At 52.2% G+C, this 18,317-nt stretch overlaps 1 protein-coding gene across 1 annotated transcript; it reads right to left on the reverse strand.

Moving 5' to 3' along the window:
- Window positions 1-3,659: 3,659 nt before the first annotated feature.
- ARHGAP40 (Rho GTPase activating protein 40) lies at window positions 3,660-15,630 on the reverse strand. The gene is given in 13 exon segments (XM_042930080.1): window positions 3,660-3,719; window positions 4,434-4,507; window positions 4,510-4,558; window positions 5,143-5,373; window positions 5,611-5,638; window positions 6,088-6,179; window positions 7,017-7,105; window positions 8,652-8,796; window positions 11,007-11,247; window positions 11,535-11,617; window positions 11,962-12,095; window positions 12,098-12,175; window positions 15,397-15,630. Coding segments are annotated over 13 exon segments (1,464 nt in total). The 5' UTR covers window positions 15,557-15,630.
- Window positions 15,631-18,317: the final 2,687 nt, after the last annotated feature.

The raw sequence follows: 18,317 nt of genomic DNA on the forward strand, positions 1-18,317 counted from the left end.
GCTAAGAAATTCATTGCTGAATAGATGAATGAATGAATGAATGAATGAGGCTTCCCCTGCTCTGAGGAGACAGACCCAGAAAGGGGCAGGAGGAAGGGAGAAGCCTGGGACCCTAGGAGATGAGAGGGAGAGGATCTGTCCCTACAGCACCCCCACCACCTTCAGCAGGTGCTGTGATCACTCATCCCTCCCTCTCCTGAGTCCTGGGTCCTCTCCCTGGCCCTCTGGGCAGCTGCGGCAGGTTCAAGGTATCGCCAGAGCCCGTTGAGAAACAAACACGGCAAGGCCTTCTCATCACCAAGCTTGCAGGTTAACTCACTGAAAGGACAGCCCCCACCAAGAGCCGGACTGGGGAGAAAAAAAAAAACCCGTGACTAAAGCAAAAGCGACATTTCACTTGTGCCTTTAATCTTCACGCGGCGTTTAAATGTGATATCACAAAATGACAAGATTGTACCCAGCAACAGCTCGATCGTGGGCGCTGCGGAGGGAGGCCTCTCTCTCCAGTTCTCTGTGGGCTGTTCAGGGCCACAGCCTCCCTGAGGCCCAACTCCTCCTCTTCCAAGGGGGCTCAGAGAAGGCAAGGGGCTTGCCCAAGGCCACAGAGCTCTTCTGGCTTTGTCCCCAGCCACTTCCAAAGTAATTTTTCCCAGAAAAAAAAAAAAAATAATAACTGCCTCTTGAGAGAGGGGCTTCATTTTTTCTTCTCCTCAGGTTGGAAATCACGGACAGCACTCCATGGAGATCCAAGTCCCCGGAAGCTGGTGCCATACGGCAAGCATGGGGGGGAGCCACCGTCCTGAGGGCTGGGGAGCGCATGGCGAGGGGGCTCTGTGTGCTGGTCATGCGGGGAGGAGACAGCCCCAGCCCCAGGTCTTCTGGGGGATCTGAGAGGCATTTCAGAGGAGGCTGTCTTGGAGGAAGGTCTAGACCTTTCCCCTCAAGCAGCTGTGCTCCCAAACCGGGCACACGGGCTGTAGGGGCAGGGGGGTGGCATCTGGGGCTGCTCCTTAGAGTCCCAGGGCTTAGGTGGGGCTCGGTTTAATGACCCATTAATGCGCCATACAGATCTAAGAGGTAGGTCATGTGGGTCCAGGCGATGTTCACCTGTGGGTCTGCTGCTGGTCTGCCCGGGGGCCTCATCAGGCCAGTACACCTCCCCCCCACCCCTACCTATGTGAGCCTTGGCTGCTGTGGATCACAGCTACCCCTCTCTCTGGGGAATAGACCTCTGCAGATGTCAGACGCCTTGCAGGGGGAGTTACACTGCCTCCCCAGGGCATCCGGATACAGAGGGAGCAAAGACCCAACTTCCAGGTCTCTATAAGGAAGCACCACGATGCAATTTGCACTTGAGAGCCCCCATGCAGCCAAGGCGGGACATCTCTCTTCCTCCCCATTCTTCCCACCCTCCCTTGTCTTTGTCTGAGGAGACTTCCCTCGATGCATCACGACAGCTGAAGCCTTGTCTTAGCCTCTGCTCCTTAGCCAGTGGCTCTCAAAGTGCGGTCCCTGCCCCAGCAGCATCAGCGTCACCTGGGGACTTGTCAGAAATGCAGGTGCTCGGGGGCCCAGCCACCGTGTCCTCATAGCCCTCCAGGTGATTCTGACGCAGCCCTGCGGTTTGAGACTCACTGCTCCAGAGCATGAAGCTGAGAACAGCTGCCCATCCTTGGCTCCCACAAACCCCGGGGGACCCCAGAGCAGAATTCCTTAAGGAATCCATGGCCACCGGTCCAGGAGGAGCCACTTCAGCTCGGGTGCCCCAGAGGCATCAATTTCACTGGTGATACTGACAACTGTCCCACTAAACAAAAAATTCTGCCCTCCCACGCCGGAGGCCAGCTCCAGGCAGAGCTCCACACTCCTGGACAGAATCCGAGGCATGGCACAGGCTGACCCTTGACCTCCCAGCAGGGTTCTGCCTGTTCTCTGTTCCCAGGAGACAGAGGCCTGAGGGGAAGGCTCACCCCAAAATGGAAGTGAGAAGGGCCAGCCAGAAGGGCCCAGTGATCCTTCAAGCTCAAGATCTCAAGGGGACCTGGGCTTGGACCCATTCCCCACCCAGGACTTACAGATATTCCCTCCACCTTCAGAGAGGAGGATGTCGGCTGGCTTCACGGACCTCCTGCCACAAGACAGACCAAACCGTTGACCTTTTCTTCCAGAGACAGCGAGATCAACTGCTTATGGCCCCCAAGCCTGGAAGGGGCAGTCCTCGCGGATTTTGGGTGCCAGGTGGGAGATGAGACCTAAGGACCCTCCTGAGAGAGGGGTGCGTGGGTGACTCAGTCGGTGGGCATCGGACTCTTGATATTGGCTCAGGTCGTGATCTTGCAGTTGTGAGATGGGGCCCCGCGTCCAACTCCACGCTGATGGCACGGAGCCTGCTGGGGATTCTCTCTCTCTCTCTGCTCCTCCCCCACTTGTGCATGCACACACACATGCGCGTGTGCACGCTCTCTCTCAAAATAAATAAATAAACAGTAAAAAAGAAAAAGAGCCTTCCAAGAGGTAGAGCCCATGCAGGAGCCCAGGGCCCAAAGGCAGGGAAGAGACAGTTGGACAAGCACTCGGGCGGCCAGCCATGGGTCCCCCTGTCACAAGAGCATCGGGATGGAGCCTGTGGGGAAGTTGGGACAGTGGGTGACAGACAGGGATAGGAGTCTGCCGTGAGTGGCAAATTCTGAGCCAAGGTGGATGATGGATATTGTGTAATTACATATGATACTAAAATTATCATATAATTATTATATAATGATCATATTATAATGATGGACATCCTGAGTTCAATTCCAGAGTCTGTCCCCAGTTTGCTGTGTGGCCCTGGGCAAGTCCCTTTCCCTCTCTGATCCATAGTTTTCCCATCCACACAAGGAGGAAGTGGACTAGACACTTGCTAAGGACTGGCAATCCAAGAGTCCTTCATGCCAACTCCATCACCGACACTCCTGAGAGCTCAAGCTGTTTCTTGCATCCTGGAACAACAGTTGCGTATCAGCCCCACATTCAGCTTCCTCGGGACCTTTGCACATGCAGTTTTCTGTGCCTGGAAGCCCTACCTCCGTCCTCAAACGATACTAACGATACCAGGCTCTTTGTTTTGCATTCACATTGCTCCTTGTATGTCTTGTAAGACCTAATACCGTTTGTAACTTGATATTTACTTTGTGGCTTTTGGCTCCTGTCTCTCTCTTCCACAGGGCTGTGAGCTTGTAAGTCCAGGGCCTCTGTCCTTTTCATTGCGATTCTAGCATTCCACATGGCACCTGACCTATAGCAGACATTCATTAAATATCTGTTAAATGAATGAATTAATGAATGAATGAATGGTGGCTATTATCATTATTATTGGGAGCCAAGAAGCTCTCTAAAAAGGTTGCAGAACCCAGTTCCGACCACCCCAGAAAGGGAAAAGCCAATGGCATGGGCGACTGGCCTCTGTGACCTTCAGTTCTGAGGGGCTGACCTCTCTTTGCATCTGCCCCCTGCAGGGGAAAGTCTCTTGTCTCAAGGAAGTGACCCTTATCGAGGAAGGAGGCTGTGTTCTTACTGCCTTCTTGACCCTGTGAACCAGGACTGAGGCGCTCTGTGACTGCCTGAGGATATGGGCTACTTTGGTGCGGTGGGGGGGGGGTGGGGGGGGGTGGGGGTGGGGGTCAGAGCCCCAGGGGATCTGTGATAGGCCTGATCACCTGGACCTTTGCCACTTTGGGAGTCTGCAGAGAAAAAAGATCCATCCACAGAGGCACACACATGCATGCCTGGAATTCAAATTTGTGAGCATAAACACACATACCCGTGCCCTTGCACGAACACCCACGCTAGAAATACAAGATGCACACATACACATGCACGCCAGCGGTGTGCGCACAGAGCATGTCATGTTCACATACGTGATGTCCCCAAAGCGTGCATACACAAACAGGCACGGAAACATACGTGTGCACATGCCTTTGTTCTCGTACACGCAACAGGAGTACATGTAATGCATCGACAGACACAAGCGTGTAGGTTTATATAAACGCACCTCATGCACAACGGGACACTGGTCCATTTCTCTGTTCAGGACTTGAATACGGAACCTTGCTCAGGACTCCTCCCAGGAGCACTGGATATTCTCGGAAGGCCTTTCTTTTCTACCACTCCTCTCCTCACCCCAATCACCCCACAGTTCACCAAGCAACCCCCACTTCCCTAACCCTCGGTCAGGCACACAAAAGGCTGCCTGAACGTGGGGCACGGAGAGCGCTACTGGAAGTCCCCACAGCGCGCCAGTGTCCTTGTTCAGCCAGGTCTCTCCTCCCGGGTTTCCGGAGACATCGCCTCCTCTTTCGCTCCGACGGGGCCGGGGCGCCCCCTGGTGGCCGAAACAGCAGCGCCGGTCCCGGCAGCCAGGTTGTGAGCGGCGCTTGTCCCCGTGCCGTGGGGACACTCACCTGGTCCCTCTCTTCGTGTAATCTTCGCAGCCAGGTCTCGAGGCCCCCGTCGCAGAGCTGGGGGCGCGGCCACTGCTGTCATTCAGTTCTCGCACCTGAGAGACCGAGAAAGAGGCGACCTGGCCGGAAAGAATCACGGCTTAGCAGGAGACAGGCAGAGCCCGCGAGGGTCACCGTGGCCTCTTCCCCGTCCCAGCACCACACACAGGGCAATACTTATTTGTTGAACTTGGGGCTGCAGCCCTGATTTGGTACTGTGTGCGTGTGTGTGTGTGTGTGTGTGTGTGTGTGTGTAGGGGCATTTAGCCCCTAGAGGGAGCCAGGGAGCAGGGGACCCAGAGTTAGAGCCCACCTTCAGGCTTAGTGGACAGCGGTTTCCCAGAGGCTGGAGGTGTGTGTTTCGTCACACACACACATGCACACACACTATATAGTCATGAATACACATACGCGCACCCGATACACGCCATACACACACGCACACCTGCACGTGTAGGCACATGTGCACACACTCATGCACATGTGCATGCAGCATACACACAGGCAACCTGCACGTGGACACACGCACATGCACACTCCTGCAAATGCACACATGCACACCTGCAAACACTACACACACACGCACACACACGGCACACACAAGACACATGCACACACACGCACGTGTACCCTCACACACACAGCTCCTCCCCCATCGGCGTCAGATCACAGGGACCACGTTGTCTTCCCACCATGCCCCCTGTCCAACCAAGGCCACTGACATCAAATGCTCTTCTCCCCAAAGGCAAAAGGCTGGGGCATCCTCACGGGGCAGCGCGGCAGAGGCGGGGAGGTGCTCAGCAGGGACCGGAGGCGCTGGCAGCTTCCGGAGGAACCTCTTGAGCAACTTGGACGCGTCGTTGTGGGGACACTCGTCCCCGCTGAAAAGGCCAGCCTACAGGGGCGCCTGGGGGGGCTCAGTCGGTAAAGCGTCCGACTCTCTCGGTTTCAGCTTGGGTCATGACCTCGTGGTTTCGTGAGTTCGAGCCCCGCAAGGGGCTCTGCTCCGGCAGTGCGGAGGCTGCTTGGGATTTTCTCTCTCTCCCTCTCTCTCTGCCCCTCCCCTACTCACCCTGTCTCTGTCTCTGTCAAAATAAATAAACTTTAAAAAAAAATTTTTTTTTAAGCCAGTGTGGAAATCTCTCTCCAGCCTTTGCCCCCTCCCCAGGAGGAAGGAGGGGCACCAATGAGCAGTTGGCCCAAGGCTCCAATAACAGTTGCTCTACCCCTCCTCTGGTCCTCAGTTTCCTCATCTGCAAAGTAATAGCACCCACCTCTGAGGGCTGAGTCATTCTTTTATTTTCCTGTAATAATTATTTTAATGAAGTATCGGAAATAGTTTTAAACGTCTGATCAATAGGATTATGCACAAATGTGGGAATATGCCGCACTTTACAGAAAAATAAATCTAAGCCTTCAAATGTACGAAAACTTGAGGCATAGATTCCTTCTGAAAGTTTCTCTTTTAACATACACCTCATTCATAGCATTTTACGTTACAACCGGCTGAAGCAAAAAACGCGGCCACTTTAACGTTTAGTGCAGTATAGAACGTGGCCATAACAGTCGTCGCAGATTAAACGGTCTAATTGGGTAAATCACATGGCACAGGGTTTCGCTCAATACCCGTCGGCAGGCTGCCTCCAGGGCCCGCAGCCTCCCCGGCCTGCCATTCTGCGCCGTCTCCTTGCTTTCACCCTCCTAGAATCCCCTCACCCAAACACAGAACGCTAACAAGCTGGGAACTGGATTCTTTCCTGGCTCAAGGGGAGAGATGCAGCCTGGATGACGTGGGGGAAGCCAGACCATGACCTTGACCCTGGCCTGGGATCCAGGCACCCTGAGAATGCCTTCGTGTCCAGCCCTCTCTCTGTTTTCTTCTTAAAGTTTATTTATTTATTGGGGGGGGGGGTGGCAGGGAGAGGAAGAAAGAGGACCCCAAGCAGGCTCCACATTGTCAGCACAGAGCCCGACACGGGGCAGAGCCCGACACGGGGTTCGAACCCATGAACGGAACCGTGAGATCATGACCTGAGCCTAAACCAGGAGTCGGACACTTAACCAACCTGCATGAGCCATGCAGGTGCCCCAGTCCTCTCTTTTCCAGAACAGGACAGCAGCTATGAGAGAAGGAAGCCAACGTTTCAACCAGCACCTTGCAAAGTGGGATTCAAAGGGGTGTGTTTGTCTCCCACGAAAACCGGGAAGGAGAGAGAGCTAGGAGTAAGACAATGGCCTTCTTGGCTGCTTCCAGGGCCCACTGGTGCTCTGAGAGCTTTATATCCCTTTTTCTCATTTAGCCCTTAACAAAAAGGGGATACTGTTATGATAAGCTCACTTCACAGATACTGACAGAGGTTCAAAAATTCACCCCCAGTCTCCGAGCTAGCAAATGTCAGAGCCAGAATTTGAAACCAGGATTCCCTATTCTAAGGTCCACGCTCTTACCCCCCGCCCCCCCAGACTAGACATCTCCCAACAGCGGCCCCAGATGCAGCCTCTCATGCGCTAAATGAGCCTAAGTTGGGGACAACTTACGGCCTGAACGATCAGCGGGCCCGGGGTGCTGGGGAGGGCTTTGCAGTCAGCTTCCAGCAGGGAGTTGAGGGGCACGCCTCGGCGTGTTTCTGTGGGACGTCAAGAGCCGAAGGGGCATTTCACATCCTGGAATGACGTTTGGGTTCCAACCTGCAAGATCTGGGCGACTGGAGCCAGACTTCTTTCCCTGCGTGAGGACCGAGCTCTCTGGAGAATGGTTGAGCTCAAACCTCACATCTCTCGAGCAGAACCCTTGGTCTCGGCAGTGATGAAATCATTAGCTGCATCACAGACCAAAAAAATCTGAGCTGGTAAAGGGGCGTTGAAAGGAAAATGTGCTGCTGCCCCAGGGAGCGTTGGGTAAGGTGTGTACCTGTGGTCTGGGGTGGAGGGTCTAGCCCTGCAGGCAGGGGCCAAGTTCCCAAGACCCATTCCCAGGTCTTCTTCATTCTGTCTTGCAGTCTTCCGGGGCAAGCTCTTCCTTCCAAATCTACTCGACCCTCCTTCTCTCTTCAACTGTCTACCCCTCTGCAAACCCCCTACCCCTGGTCTGTCTTACCCACCATCTTCTTGTCTTTAAAGAAACAAACAAAAAATCACAATGTATCATGTTGACAATGATGCAGTGAAATGAACACTCTCTGAACCAACACACCACTGAAGGGGAACACTGAAGGGTAACTAACACCAAGAACTTAGTAGGTAAGTTCCAGATAATCTAAGACACATTCAAAGTTTCATGTAGAAGAATTGAGATCGTGTTTTTCAATAAGAGAAACAAGGAAATAATAAGTGTCCAGTAATAAGGAAATGGTTAAATAAATTAGAATATATCCCTAAGGAAGAAAATAACTACCCTGAGTAAACACCATGTTTTCAAAGAATGTTATCGATAGTTGTGATAAATAATAATATTGTTCCCAGTTCGTTACCCCTCCTTGTATCCACACCCTTTGCCATATGAATTTGGAATTCTTCCCATTAAAGAAACAGAAGATACTTCGCCATTCCTTCGCTAGTCAACCAGGTGATAGCTTGGACCAATGGACCAATGATCCCCATGATGCAGGCAGAGGTTTAAAATACTTTGTGTGGCAGGGTTCGCTCTGCCACTGATGCCATGAGGACAGGCCTCAGATGGCCTGCTGGCCCAGAAGGATGAGAGACATTAGAAGCAGACCCAGACCCAGCCAATAGCTTGAGTCAAGGCCAGCTGAGATCAGCCAGCCAACCCCCAGTTCACCCAAAAACATGCAAACGAAAGTAACCAATTGTTTTAAGTCGTGAGTTTGGGTTGTTTGTGATGATGCATTATTGTGGCAATAACTGAATGATGCACTGGGAAATGTCCATAATTCTATATTTAGTGAAAAAAAGATACACACACACACACACACACACACACAGAGGAAGATGATGCACTGAGAGTTAATAACACTTATATCTGAATTATATTTTTCCTTATTGTGTTTTGCTCTACTTTCCAAATTTCCTACAATGAGTAGGGATTGTTTTCATGTGCAAAAATACACGTATATGTATATAAATAACAGAAAGAAATACGGCAGCTAAGTATGTGTTCGTGGAAGATTCTCCACACAGCTCCCTCGATGAGAGTTTCTGAAGCACCAGGACCACAGACCTGTGCCTCCTGCTTCCCGGTCTTACTCCTCTTCAGGACCAAGCCAAGGAGGGCGCCAGGCGCAGTGGTGGGGTCAGGGGCCAGAACAGGGATCTCTCGCATGTCCTGTAGAGACAAGTCTCCTATCCCCAAATCTGCCTTTAGGGATCATAAACTCCTAGGGAGGGGAGTGAAGACAATGGCTCAGGTCAGGTGCCTTGACTTGTGTTGAGGCTTTCCCACCCCCGCAGGAGGTTATGAGGAGAGAGCAGGGGCTCAGGATTCCATTCCAGGTTCAAGTTCAAACTCTATCGCTGACTGACTGGATCACATTCTGAGCCTCTAAATCCCCATCTCCGATCATGACATAGTGCCCGACTCATAGGGTTTTGTAAAATGGCCTGAGGGGTATAAAGTGCTTAGGGTCCAACCTAAGCGAGGCCCCAATAAATGGAAGCTGTTTTTATGACTTGTATTCCAACAGGAAGGGCTGAAGGGGAGGGAACACCCCACGGACCTCTTATCATTGCTTCTATTCTGGTCCTTTGTTGCTCTCCCTCGCCCCATCTGTCTTTACCCTTAGCAGTGCCACCCACAGCTACAACGCTCCTCCTGGGATTACTCTGAGTAATGATGGAATAGTAATTGGAAAATAAATTGTGCTCGGCTCCGCCATCTAGAGGCCACAGCGGGGTTCTGCAGGCAGCCCCGGGCCTTCCTGCCGCCAGAGATGAAAAAACGGGAGGGAGAGGGACTGAGGGGTTTGTTTTGTTTCGCCTGGATGACTCCACCAGGTGATTCCCCAGTGGCCCAGTCGAGGGCTCTAAGAAGGGACAGGAAGCATGCTGAGGTGGTACGTAGTAATGTTATGGCTGTCCTACAGCTTAGTGCTTGCAGCCTAGAATCACACCTTTTCGGCTCAAAGTCTGACGGTCCCTGTGAGTTTGGGTAAACCATTTTACCTTTCTGTGTGTCACGGGTCTCACTTGTAAAGTGGGCTAATGACACTATCTGCTTCACAGAACTTGGGGAGATTAAATTAGATACAGCATATACAACACAGTACCTAACACACAGTGAGTGGTCAACAATTGTTAACGATTACTATTTTTTACTGATTCAGGGAATTACTGCCAGCACAGGAGAATGAAGTGAAATCGTGCATGCGAAGTACTCGGCCTAAAGCCTCGTCCATCATAAAAGTCAATGAGTGGTATCTTTAGATCATTGAACATTATCGTTCCCAGTTTAATGGGAGCAATCCAATGATCAAGTCTAGAAGGTAAGATAATGTTGAGCATTAATTGTCCCTGAGGCTTTAGAAGTTGAAAGGCGTTACTTAAAACTTTTGCCTGAGGCACTGTGCTTACGCAAGATATTTTCCCCGGGGAGAAACTGGGTAAAGAGTCCACGGGAACTCTGTACTAATTTTGCAACTTGTTGTGAGTCTAAAAGTATCTCAAAATGAAAAGGAAACCTTCTATTTGGGTGAATGAAAGTGCTTTCACGGTGGAGTAGGGGTTCCTGCGGGAGGGGGCGTACTTCCTATGCAGTGGGGAGTAACGGGCCCCCGGGGAAGGCTGTGGGCTGGGGGGTCCAGTCGGACCTCAGGATCCGCCAGCTCTGTCATCTCGCTCTGGGCTTCCCGGCCCCTTTCCTGCCGCTGAAGTTGGGGTGTGGTGACAGCACCCACCTTCCAGGGTGAGGTAAGGAAACGAGCCAGTGCATGGGAAGCTTCTGGAACAAGGCCCAGGGCCGGCTACCCGGGGTTACCTATCCAACCACATCAAGGTATGGTCCGTGGAGAACCTTTTCCTTTTAGTAACAGCAGGACCTGGGAAACCTCCACATGATGAGAGGGGTCAGAATAGTGGCTTCCCTGGGCGGGGTGGGGGGGGGGAACGGGGATCGAGTGGGGAGGCACGGGGGAGCCTTCAGGGGTAGATCTGGATCTGGCAGGAGTTACCCAGTGCACACATCAAGCTGCACACGGTAAATATGGGCACACCTTACCATGCACTTTATTTCGGTCTTAAAAACCTAAATATAAACGATTACATTCTCATTTGGAAGGAAATGTGCTGAGGCGGTTGAGCCTTTTGGAAATAAAGGAAAGCAGAAGTTGGGTCTCTCTCTTTCACACCAGACACCGAAACTCATTCAAAAAAGAACCAGAAAAACACATGCAGGTAGGTGGACAGTGACCAGTTTGCTGGATGAAGGAAGACTTTCTAAGCATAAAGACAAAGAACGTAAATGGACATGAAGAAGAACATACGTGCCCGTAGCTCCCTGCTCCCCGGTCCCCGACGCGGGCAGTTACTGGGTAGGTGGCTGAGGAATCAACAATGGAGCGCTGGGTGCCCGGCAGCACGGAGGGGTGAGGAGGGCGAGGCGGGGTGTGCTGGTGCCCGAGGATGGGGCCCGCCACCAGCCCTCTGGGCAGTGTGCTCATCGGCAGGGAACACTTTGAGCAGGTGCCTCCGGGGAGGGGGTGGGGGGTGGCGGGGCCTCTGCAGGAGCCAAACAGCCTGTCCCGAGCAGGCAGCGTCCACGTGGACGGCTTCCTCCCTCCTCCCCTCCCTGCCTGCCTCCGCCCAGATTCTGCGGCTGGAAACAGAACACACAGGCAGTCAGGACCGGCCACCTCCCCATCGATTCCCAGCCCAGAGCTCTAGGAAGCGATTTCCCGTGCAAGGGCAAGGGCTCACTAAACCCAGCAGCAACTAAGATCAGGGGCTGAGGTCATGACTCCAGGAAGCAAGCTCTTAGGCTGCGGATTCAGGCCTTTACCTGAGCACCTGCTGGAAGAGTGAAATGCTCAGGGGTGTGAACCTTCTCTTCACAGAGCAGCCCGTGGCGTAGCTGGAGAATGCCCACGCCCGGAGAACGCGGGCCACTTACCCGGAGGAGACTTAGAAGCCCCGGAACTGAGCTGGGTCTGTTTCCTAACCGAGTCCCCATCCTCTGAAAATACTTCCTCTGTGAGTTACAGATGGCTCCCAGTTAGCCCCGCGGGCAGCCGATGACACACGGCCCCGGGACCTACGAGCCAGTCCCAACCCCTTCACAGGTGCAGCAGCTGAGGTGCCGAAATCTTGCCCAAGATCCCATAGCCGCTAAAGACCTGCATGGAAAATGGGAACATAGTGGCCTGCAGGTGCACAGGCAAGCATTCACACACACACACACACACACACACACACACACACACACACACCAACACAGCCCTGCAACAGAATCACTGTCGCACTTAGGATGTGGTGGCCTCTCAGAGGCCCTGGGCAGACACGTCCTGCAGTAACTTTTATGCCACTCACTCACCGTTGAACTGAAGCCCCCAAAGATGTCCCTGACACCTCCGGCAGGTGCTTCGTGCCGTCTTCGGGTTGAGCGGGTGTAGACGTCCAGCCAGCGCACAGCAGCCATCTGGGTCTGCGTCAGGGTGGACAGGAGCCCCTGTGGTCACCGTCCAAGCCCTGGCCTCCAAGGAGGCCTGGCAGGCCCGTATCCTGCAACCACGGTGATCTGACTTCTCCTTCGGCCGACAGTGAACACCGAGATGAACACACCCAGCTACACGCTCAGCCACGGGCACTAACCGAAGCCTCATATAAAAACACTTACCCACGTGGACACAAGGGACATCCACATATCTGACCATGAGACCCCCTAACACCAACCACGCTTTTCAATGGGGGAAATCTAGCAAGACACCTGAGAATACAGGGGACGCCAATGGGATGAACCACTGTCTAGTTAAGCCTGTACCACTGCAACCCCTGGGGAACAGAGCAGGCTGAGGCGGCCCCTGGTATCTTCTGGTTCTGGAATGCAGCAATGAATTCACTCCTCCCAGATCTGGCGGAGACCCCCACAGAGTCACGTGGGCCCAGCCGTGTCGAGCGTGGGCGAGCCGTCGGTGTCCCCTTGGAAAGTCCCTCTCTAGGCAAGACCTTATTTATGATGGAATAGATCCCCCCACCAGGCTTCACTGTGGTCCCAACAGCAAAACCAGCCATCCGAATCGTGGGGACATGTTGAGACCGCAGGTTCCTGCGTCCCGCCTCCAGAGATTCCACCCAGGAGTTGGAACATCTGCCCTTGGGACAGCCTCCCCAGGTTACTCTAAGGCAGTAGGGCCTTCAGATCACAGCCGGGAAATAAGGAAACGTCGGCCTGGTGCGTTCCTTCCCCATTGTGGCCCACAGCCAAGACCTCAAGGAAGAAGTGGCACACACGTGTGTGAGCAGACCTACGGGTGTGCGCAGGGTTGTGCCCAGCGTTAACCAAGTTAGTCAACCAGGCCCTGGTGGCTCACAAAACCCAAGATTGCTTTTTATGGCAGCCTGGATTGTACAAATAAGCCAGACATCCCCGTCTCCTTCCAACATTTCCCTGGTACTTGGGAGCCAGGCAAAGGCTTCCAAAGGGCAGCCACAGCTGTGTGGGCCCTCCCCTAACAGGTGCCGGCTGGTGGAGGCTCTGAGTCCACTGCGATGCCCGGACTGGCGTGCCCTCCTGCTAGCCCCGGGTCATTTGTGCAGGAAACCAGGGTTTCCTGAAATTGACACGTTTACCTATCACCTTTATCGTCTTTGTCTGTATCCAGTTATTCCTGTACAATCGTTTACTTCATATTTTTCCCTAATCATGGGTCACATTTTCACTTAAATATGTTCTTTAACAAAATTGTTTTTAACGTTTATTTATTTTTGAAAGAGATAGACAAAGTGCGAGCAGGGGAGGGGCAGAGAGGGAGGGAGACACAGAATCGGAAGCAGGCGCCAGGCTCCGAGCGGTCCGCACGGAGTCCGACGCAGGGCTCGAACTCACGAACTGTGAGATCATGACCTGAGCTGAAGTCGGACGCTTCACTGACTGAGCCACCCAGGTGCCCCTCAGTTAAATCTATTCTTTAAAAAAGTCAATACCCGGGGCGCCTGGGTGGCTCAGTCGGTTAAGTGTCCGACTCTTGGGTCTTGATCTCGTAGTCCTGAGTTCAAGCCCCGCATTGGGCTCCCCTGCGGGTATGGAGCCTATTTCAAAAAAAGCCAAAACAACAACAAAACATCAAAAAAGTCGATATCCCACCCATTAGAAGGAGCATCCACCACCACTCGCCAGAAGCGGAAGTTAAGGAGAAGCAGTGACTATATTCACATTCTTGGCCCGGGCCGCCCAGAGGCTCCTGCTGCCTTGCGGGTCTAAAATAGCTCCTGTTTTTATTTAGTTGTTCACACAGATTTCTCCTTTATCCACCCTGGCCCCAGTCTTTCTGTTTTGTTTGAAATGAGATTGCTGGCCAGGTCATGGTGGCAGGTTGGTTTCCCGCAGTGGGGGCATCTCCCACTTCTTCCAGCCCCTGTGTGTGCTCTGCGCTTGAGACGCCACGGCAGACCCTCAGGCCTCTCTCCCCAAGGCGGGATCAGTGTGTCCCATACAGCCACATGTTTTGGAAACCGGGGGCTGAAATATGTGCCAAACCAAGGAGGTTTCCATGTGGATGCTCTTTCAATGACCTCATCCACTGAACCAATAAGGACAGAGTATGAGAATGTGCTTGGCACTGAGGATGCAGCGGTGAAAATGACGGACAACGTCCGTGGCTTTGTGGAGCTTCTGTTGTAGGTAGAACTGCCTCGCTGAGCCCTGTTAACCTCCAGAGCAGTTAGACATCGTCATCATCACCATCATCACCATCATCATCATCATCACCAACATCATCACCATCATCATCATCATCATCACCATCATCACCATCATCATCATCACCATCACCATCATCATCACCATCATCACCATCACCATCATCACCATCACCATCATCACCATCATCATCATCACCATCATCATCACCATCATCATCATCACCATCATCATCATCTTCACTATCATCATCATCTTCACTATCATCACCATCATCATCATCACCATCATCATCATCACCATCATCATCATCACTATCATCACCATCGTCATCATCATCACCATCACCATCATCATCACCATCACCATCATCGTCATCACCATCACCATCATCACCACCATCATCATCACCATCATCACCATCACCATCACCATCATCATCACCATCATCATCATCACCATCACCATCATCATCATCATCACCATCATCATCATCACCATCACCATCATCATCACCATCACCATCATCATCATCACCATCACCATCATCATCACCATCATCACCATCATCATCATCACCATCACCATCATCATCATCATCACCATCATTACCATCATCACCATTATGACAGTGACTGCTGCTCTACACTGCTAAATTTGGGGTGCTTATGTAGTAAGAGATAACAGGGCCCCGTGGTTGTCTGTCACTCTGAGAGAGATGGGGAGACATCCAAATTTTGAGCAGAGTACTTAGAATTCCATTCGAATGTTAGCTCCACCAGGGGACAGACTTTCCTTTGTGTTCACTGTTGTATCCCCAGTGCCTAAAACAGTACCTGGCATGTAATAGGCACTCATCAATATTTGCTAACTGACTTAATCTAAGGAGGGCATAATCTAATTTACATTATAAAAAGACCATTTTGACTATTGGGTGGAAGAGATGGAGACAGGACAGCTGGGATCAAGGGTGGGGCAGGGAAATCGGTGAAGAAGATACTGCACCAGTCCAGATGTGAGGGAGGGCCCCTTCCTCTTCCGGTTCCTGACTGGCCCCTGCCACATCTCCCCTTGTCGGAGGGCCCCCCTGGCAGCCAGCAGGCTCCTCACCCTGTGGGAGCAGGTCTATGCCCCCGCTGCCATCCTCTTCCTGCAGCCCAACCTTCTGTTGGATCCACTCTACCTGCATCCAAAAGCCATCCATGGACAAGCTCTCCCGAAAACAACCAACCAACCAACCAGAAAAGAAAAGAAGATGGTGTGCATTCATCCAGCCACAGAAATTGATTCAAGGAAGGTAACACGCAGGACTCTTGCTGGGAGTTCTGGGATAGGAGCACCCACTCTTGACATGGAGGCAAAGCGAGTGGCCTCAAGGAACTGGCGGGCACACAGTGGGGATCCAGGCTTAGAACAAAGCGGATCCCACACTCGGCAATAAATAGAAAATTTTTAAAAAATTTTAATGTTTATTTATTTTTGAGAGAGAGAGACAGAGCATGAGCAGGGGAGGAGCAGAGAGAGAGGGAGACACAGAATCTGAAACAGGTTCCAGGCTCTGAGCTGTCAGCACAGAGTGCAACGCGGGGCTCGAACTCACAAACCATGAGACCGTGACCTGAGCCAAAGCCGGACGCTCAACCGACTGAGCCACCCAGGCGCCCCAATAAATAGAAAATTTTAAAACTGGGTCCTAGGTGTTGTCACAGAGTAGTTTGAGTCACAAGAGGGTCACTTACACAGCACATTTTACTTGAAAGATCCTCACTGGGGAGGTAGCATGGTTTTTAATCCGTCCCCTTTGACAGAGGCTTGGGTTCTTTCCACCTGTCGGTATCACAAGTAAACGACGAAAGCATCATATTTATTACCGTGTTCCCTTGAGCAGAGGAAACAATAAAACAGAGTGCTAGAAATGGGTTTGCCGAATCAGAAGGTTTGTGAAATTATGACACTTCTTGCCGAATTGCCTTCCGAAAGGGATCGTTCTACTGGATTTGTTTGTTGTTACTACAGCCCAGAATAGGGTGCTGATTTTGTTCCTTCTGCCTCCCTGGCCTCCCTCTTGTGGGGTCCGCTGCCCTGGAGCCCCTGAGGCGGTGCCTCACCCACATTGAGATCCCACCCATCAACGTCCCCCCAACTTAGCGTCACCGATGCTTAGAAGGGCCTCCTGCTTGGTTTAATCATCATCCTGAAATTCTTAATAACGTTTGAACAAGGGCCTCTGTGTTCGTTTGGCCCATGGCCCGTCCTAACCCACGGGCCCTGGCTTGTGCCTTTCTCCCAAGTGTCCTGCCCCCACACTGAGCGCGACTCCAAGCGATACACATTGGCATCCCAAAATATACTCAAAGGTGGTAAAGCAGAGGCAGCTCAAGTCCGCCAGGGCCCAAAGGAAGAGGCAGGGCACCAGCTCTCCCCGGGTAACGGCTTGGCCATCTTCACTGAGCAGCAGCTTAACTGGAGACCGATTCCCAGTTAATTATAAAATTGGCTGTTCCGCTCTATTTATGCTTTTCGAGAAAGCTGCTAGTCAGCGCACCTCCCGCGAATCTGTTTGGTCCCCCATGCTGGCACACAGTTTGGTTTCTGTAGCTGTTTTGCGATTCGCTTGAAAATTACCAGCATCTGTGTGTTTTCGTGACAATCTGAAAACTGCTGTGGCTAAACCCAAACAGGAGTCAACTGCGTCCCCGCCCTGACAGCTTAGCAGCGAGGGAGAGGCATCATTCCTTTGGGTGGACTTTCTAGGGAGGTCAGGCAGGGGCACAGGACGGAAGAGACACGAAACAAAATCCCGACAGTTCTAGAGGTGTCCTTGTCCCGAGATGACGGCGCGCAGTGTGGCAACCAGTCTTCCGCAGGACAATGGACGCCCAGTGCATCCGCAAAATTTGTTCCGAGCTTCACAAATACAGACAGCTTTTTTGGTTTCATTGTCAGCATCTCACTGATGTATAGCGTGGGCGAAAAGCACAATTGATTGTCTCTCATTGTAATTTTGTTTTTAAGGCATTTCCTGAGCATTTGCTACACAACCACTAAGCAATAGCTAACCATTTCCGTAAGTTTAGAAGTTAAGAACTTTGGCTCAAGTGTCAGACAGGTCTGATTCTGACTCCTAGATCCGTCATTTTTTTTAAAGTTTTTAATGCTTATTTTTTTTGAGAGAGAGAGACAGAGTGTGAGCGGGGGAGGGGCAGGGAGAGAGGGACACACAGAATCGGAAGCAGGCTCCAGGCTCCGAGCTGTCGGCACAGAGCCCGACGTGGGGCTCGAACCCATGAACCAGGAGATCGTGACCTGAGCTGAAGTTGGACGCTCAACCGACTGAGCCACCCAGGCGCCCCTGGATCTTGTCATTTTTAGTGGAGTGACCTTGGGGAGCCTGTGAACCTGGTAAGCCTCAGCTTCCTCATCTTCATATGGAGACCACCCAGTGTGGTTTAAGAGCTACTCCATTGAGTCAGCAGAAGTTTATTAAGCTCCTGCTATAACTAGTTACTGGAAAGCTGATGTAACTCTGCGGCTGGAACAGGAAGTCCTCAGTAATCGTCAGTTCGATAAATACAAGTTGCTTCTGGGCGCTTCCCACCTGACATTCAGAGAGGACAAGTGACTTACCTGCTGCTGCCCAGCCGATAAGCAGCTTCTAGCTCCTGTCCTGCAGCCAGGGGCCAGAGGCTTGCAAGCCCAGCCTGTGGACAAAACATGCCATCGGGTCAGTGCTCACAGCTGCTCAGAGCTCTCCCGAACGCAAAGCCGCCGCTTCAGGGCACCTGGGTGGCTCAGCCGGTTAAGCAGCTGACTTCGGCTCAGGTCATGATCTCGCGGTTCATGGGTTCGAGCGCCGTGTCGGGCTCTGTGCCGACAGTTCAGAGCCTGGAGCCTGCTTCAGATTCTGTGTCTCCCTCTCTCTCTGCCCCTCCCCCACACATGCTTTATCTCTCTCTTTCAAAAAACATAAACATTAAAGACAAATCCATTTTGCGTTTATTTTTGTGTATGGTGTAAGAAAGTGGTCAGTT

Source organism: Panthera leo, chromosome A3, assembly GCF_018350215.1.
Source record: "Panthera leo isolate Ple1 chromosome A3, P.leo_Ple1_pat1.1, whole genome shotgun sequence".
Lineage (NCBI taxonomy): Eukaryota > Metazoa > Chordata > Mammalia > Carnivora > Felidae > Panthera > Panthera leo.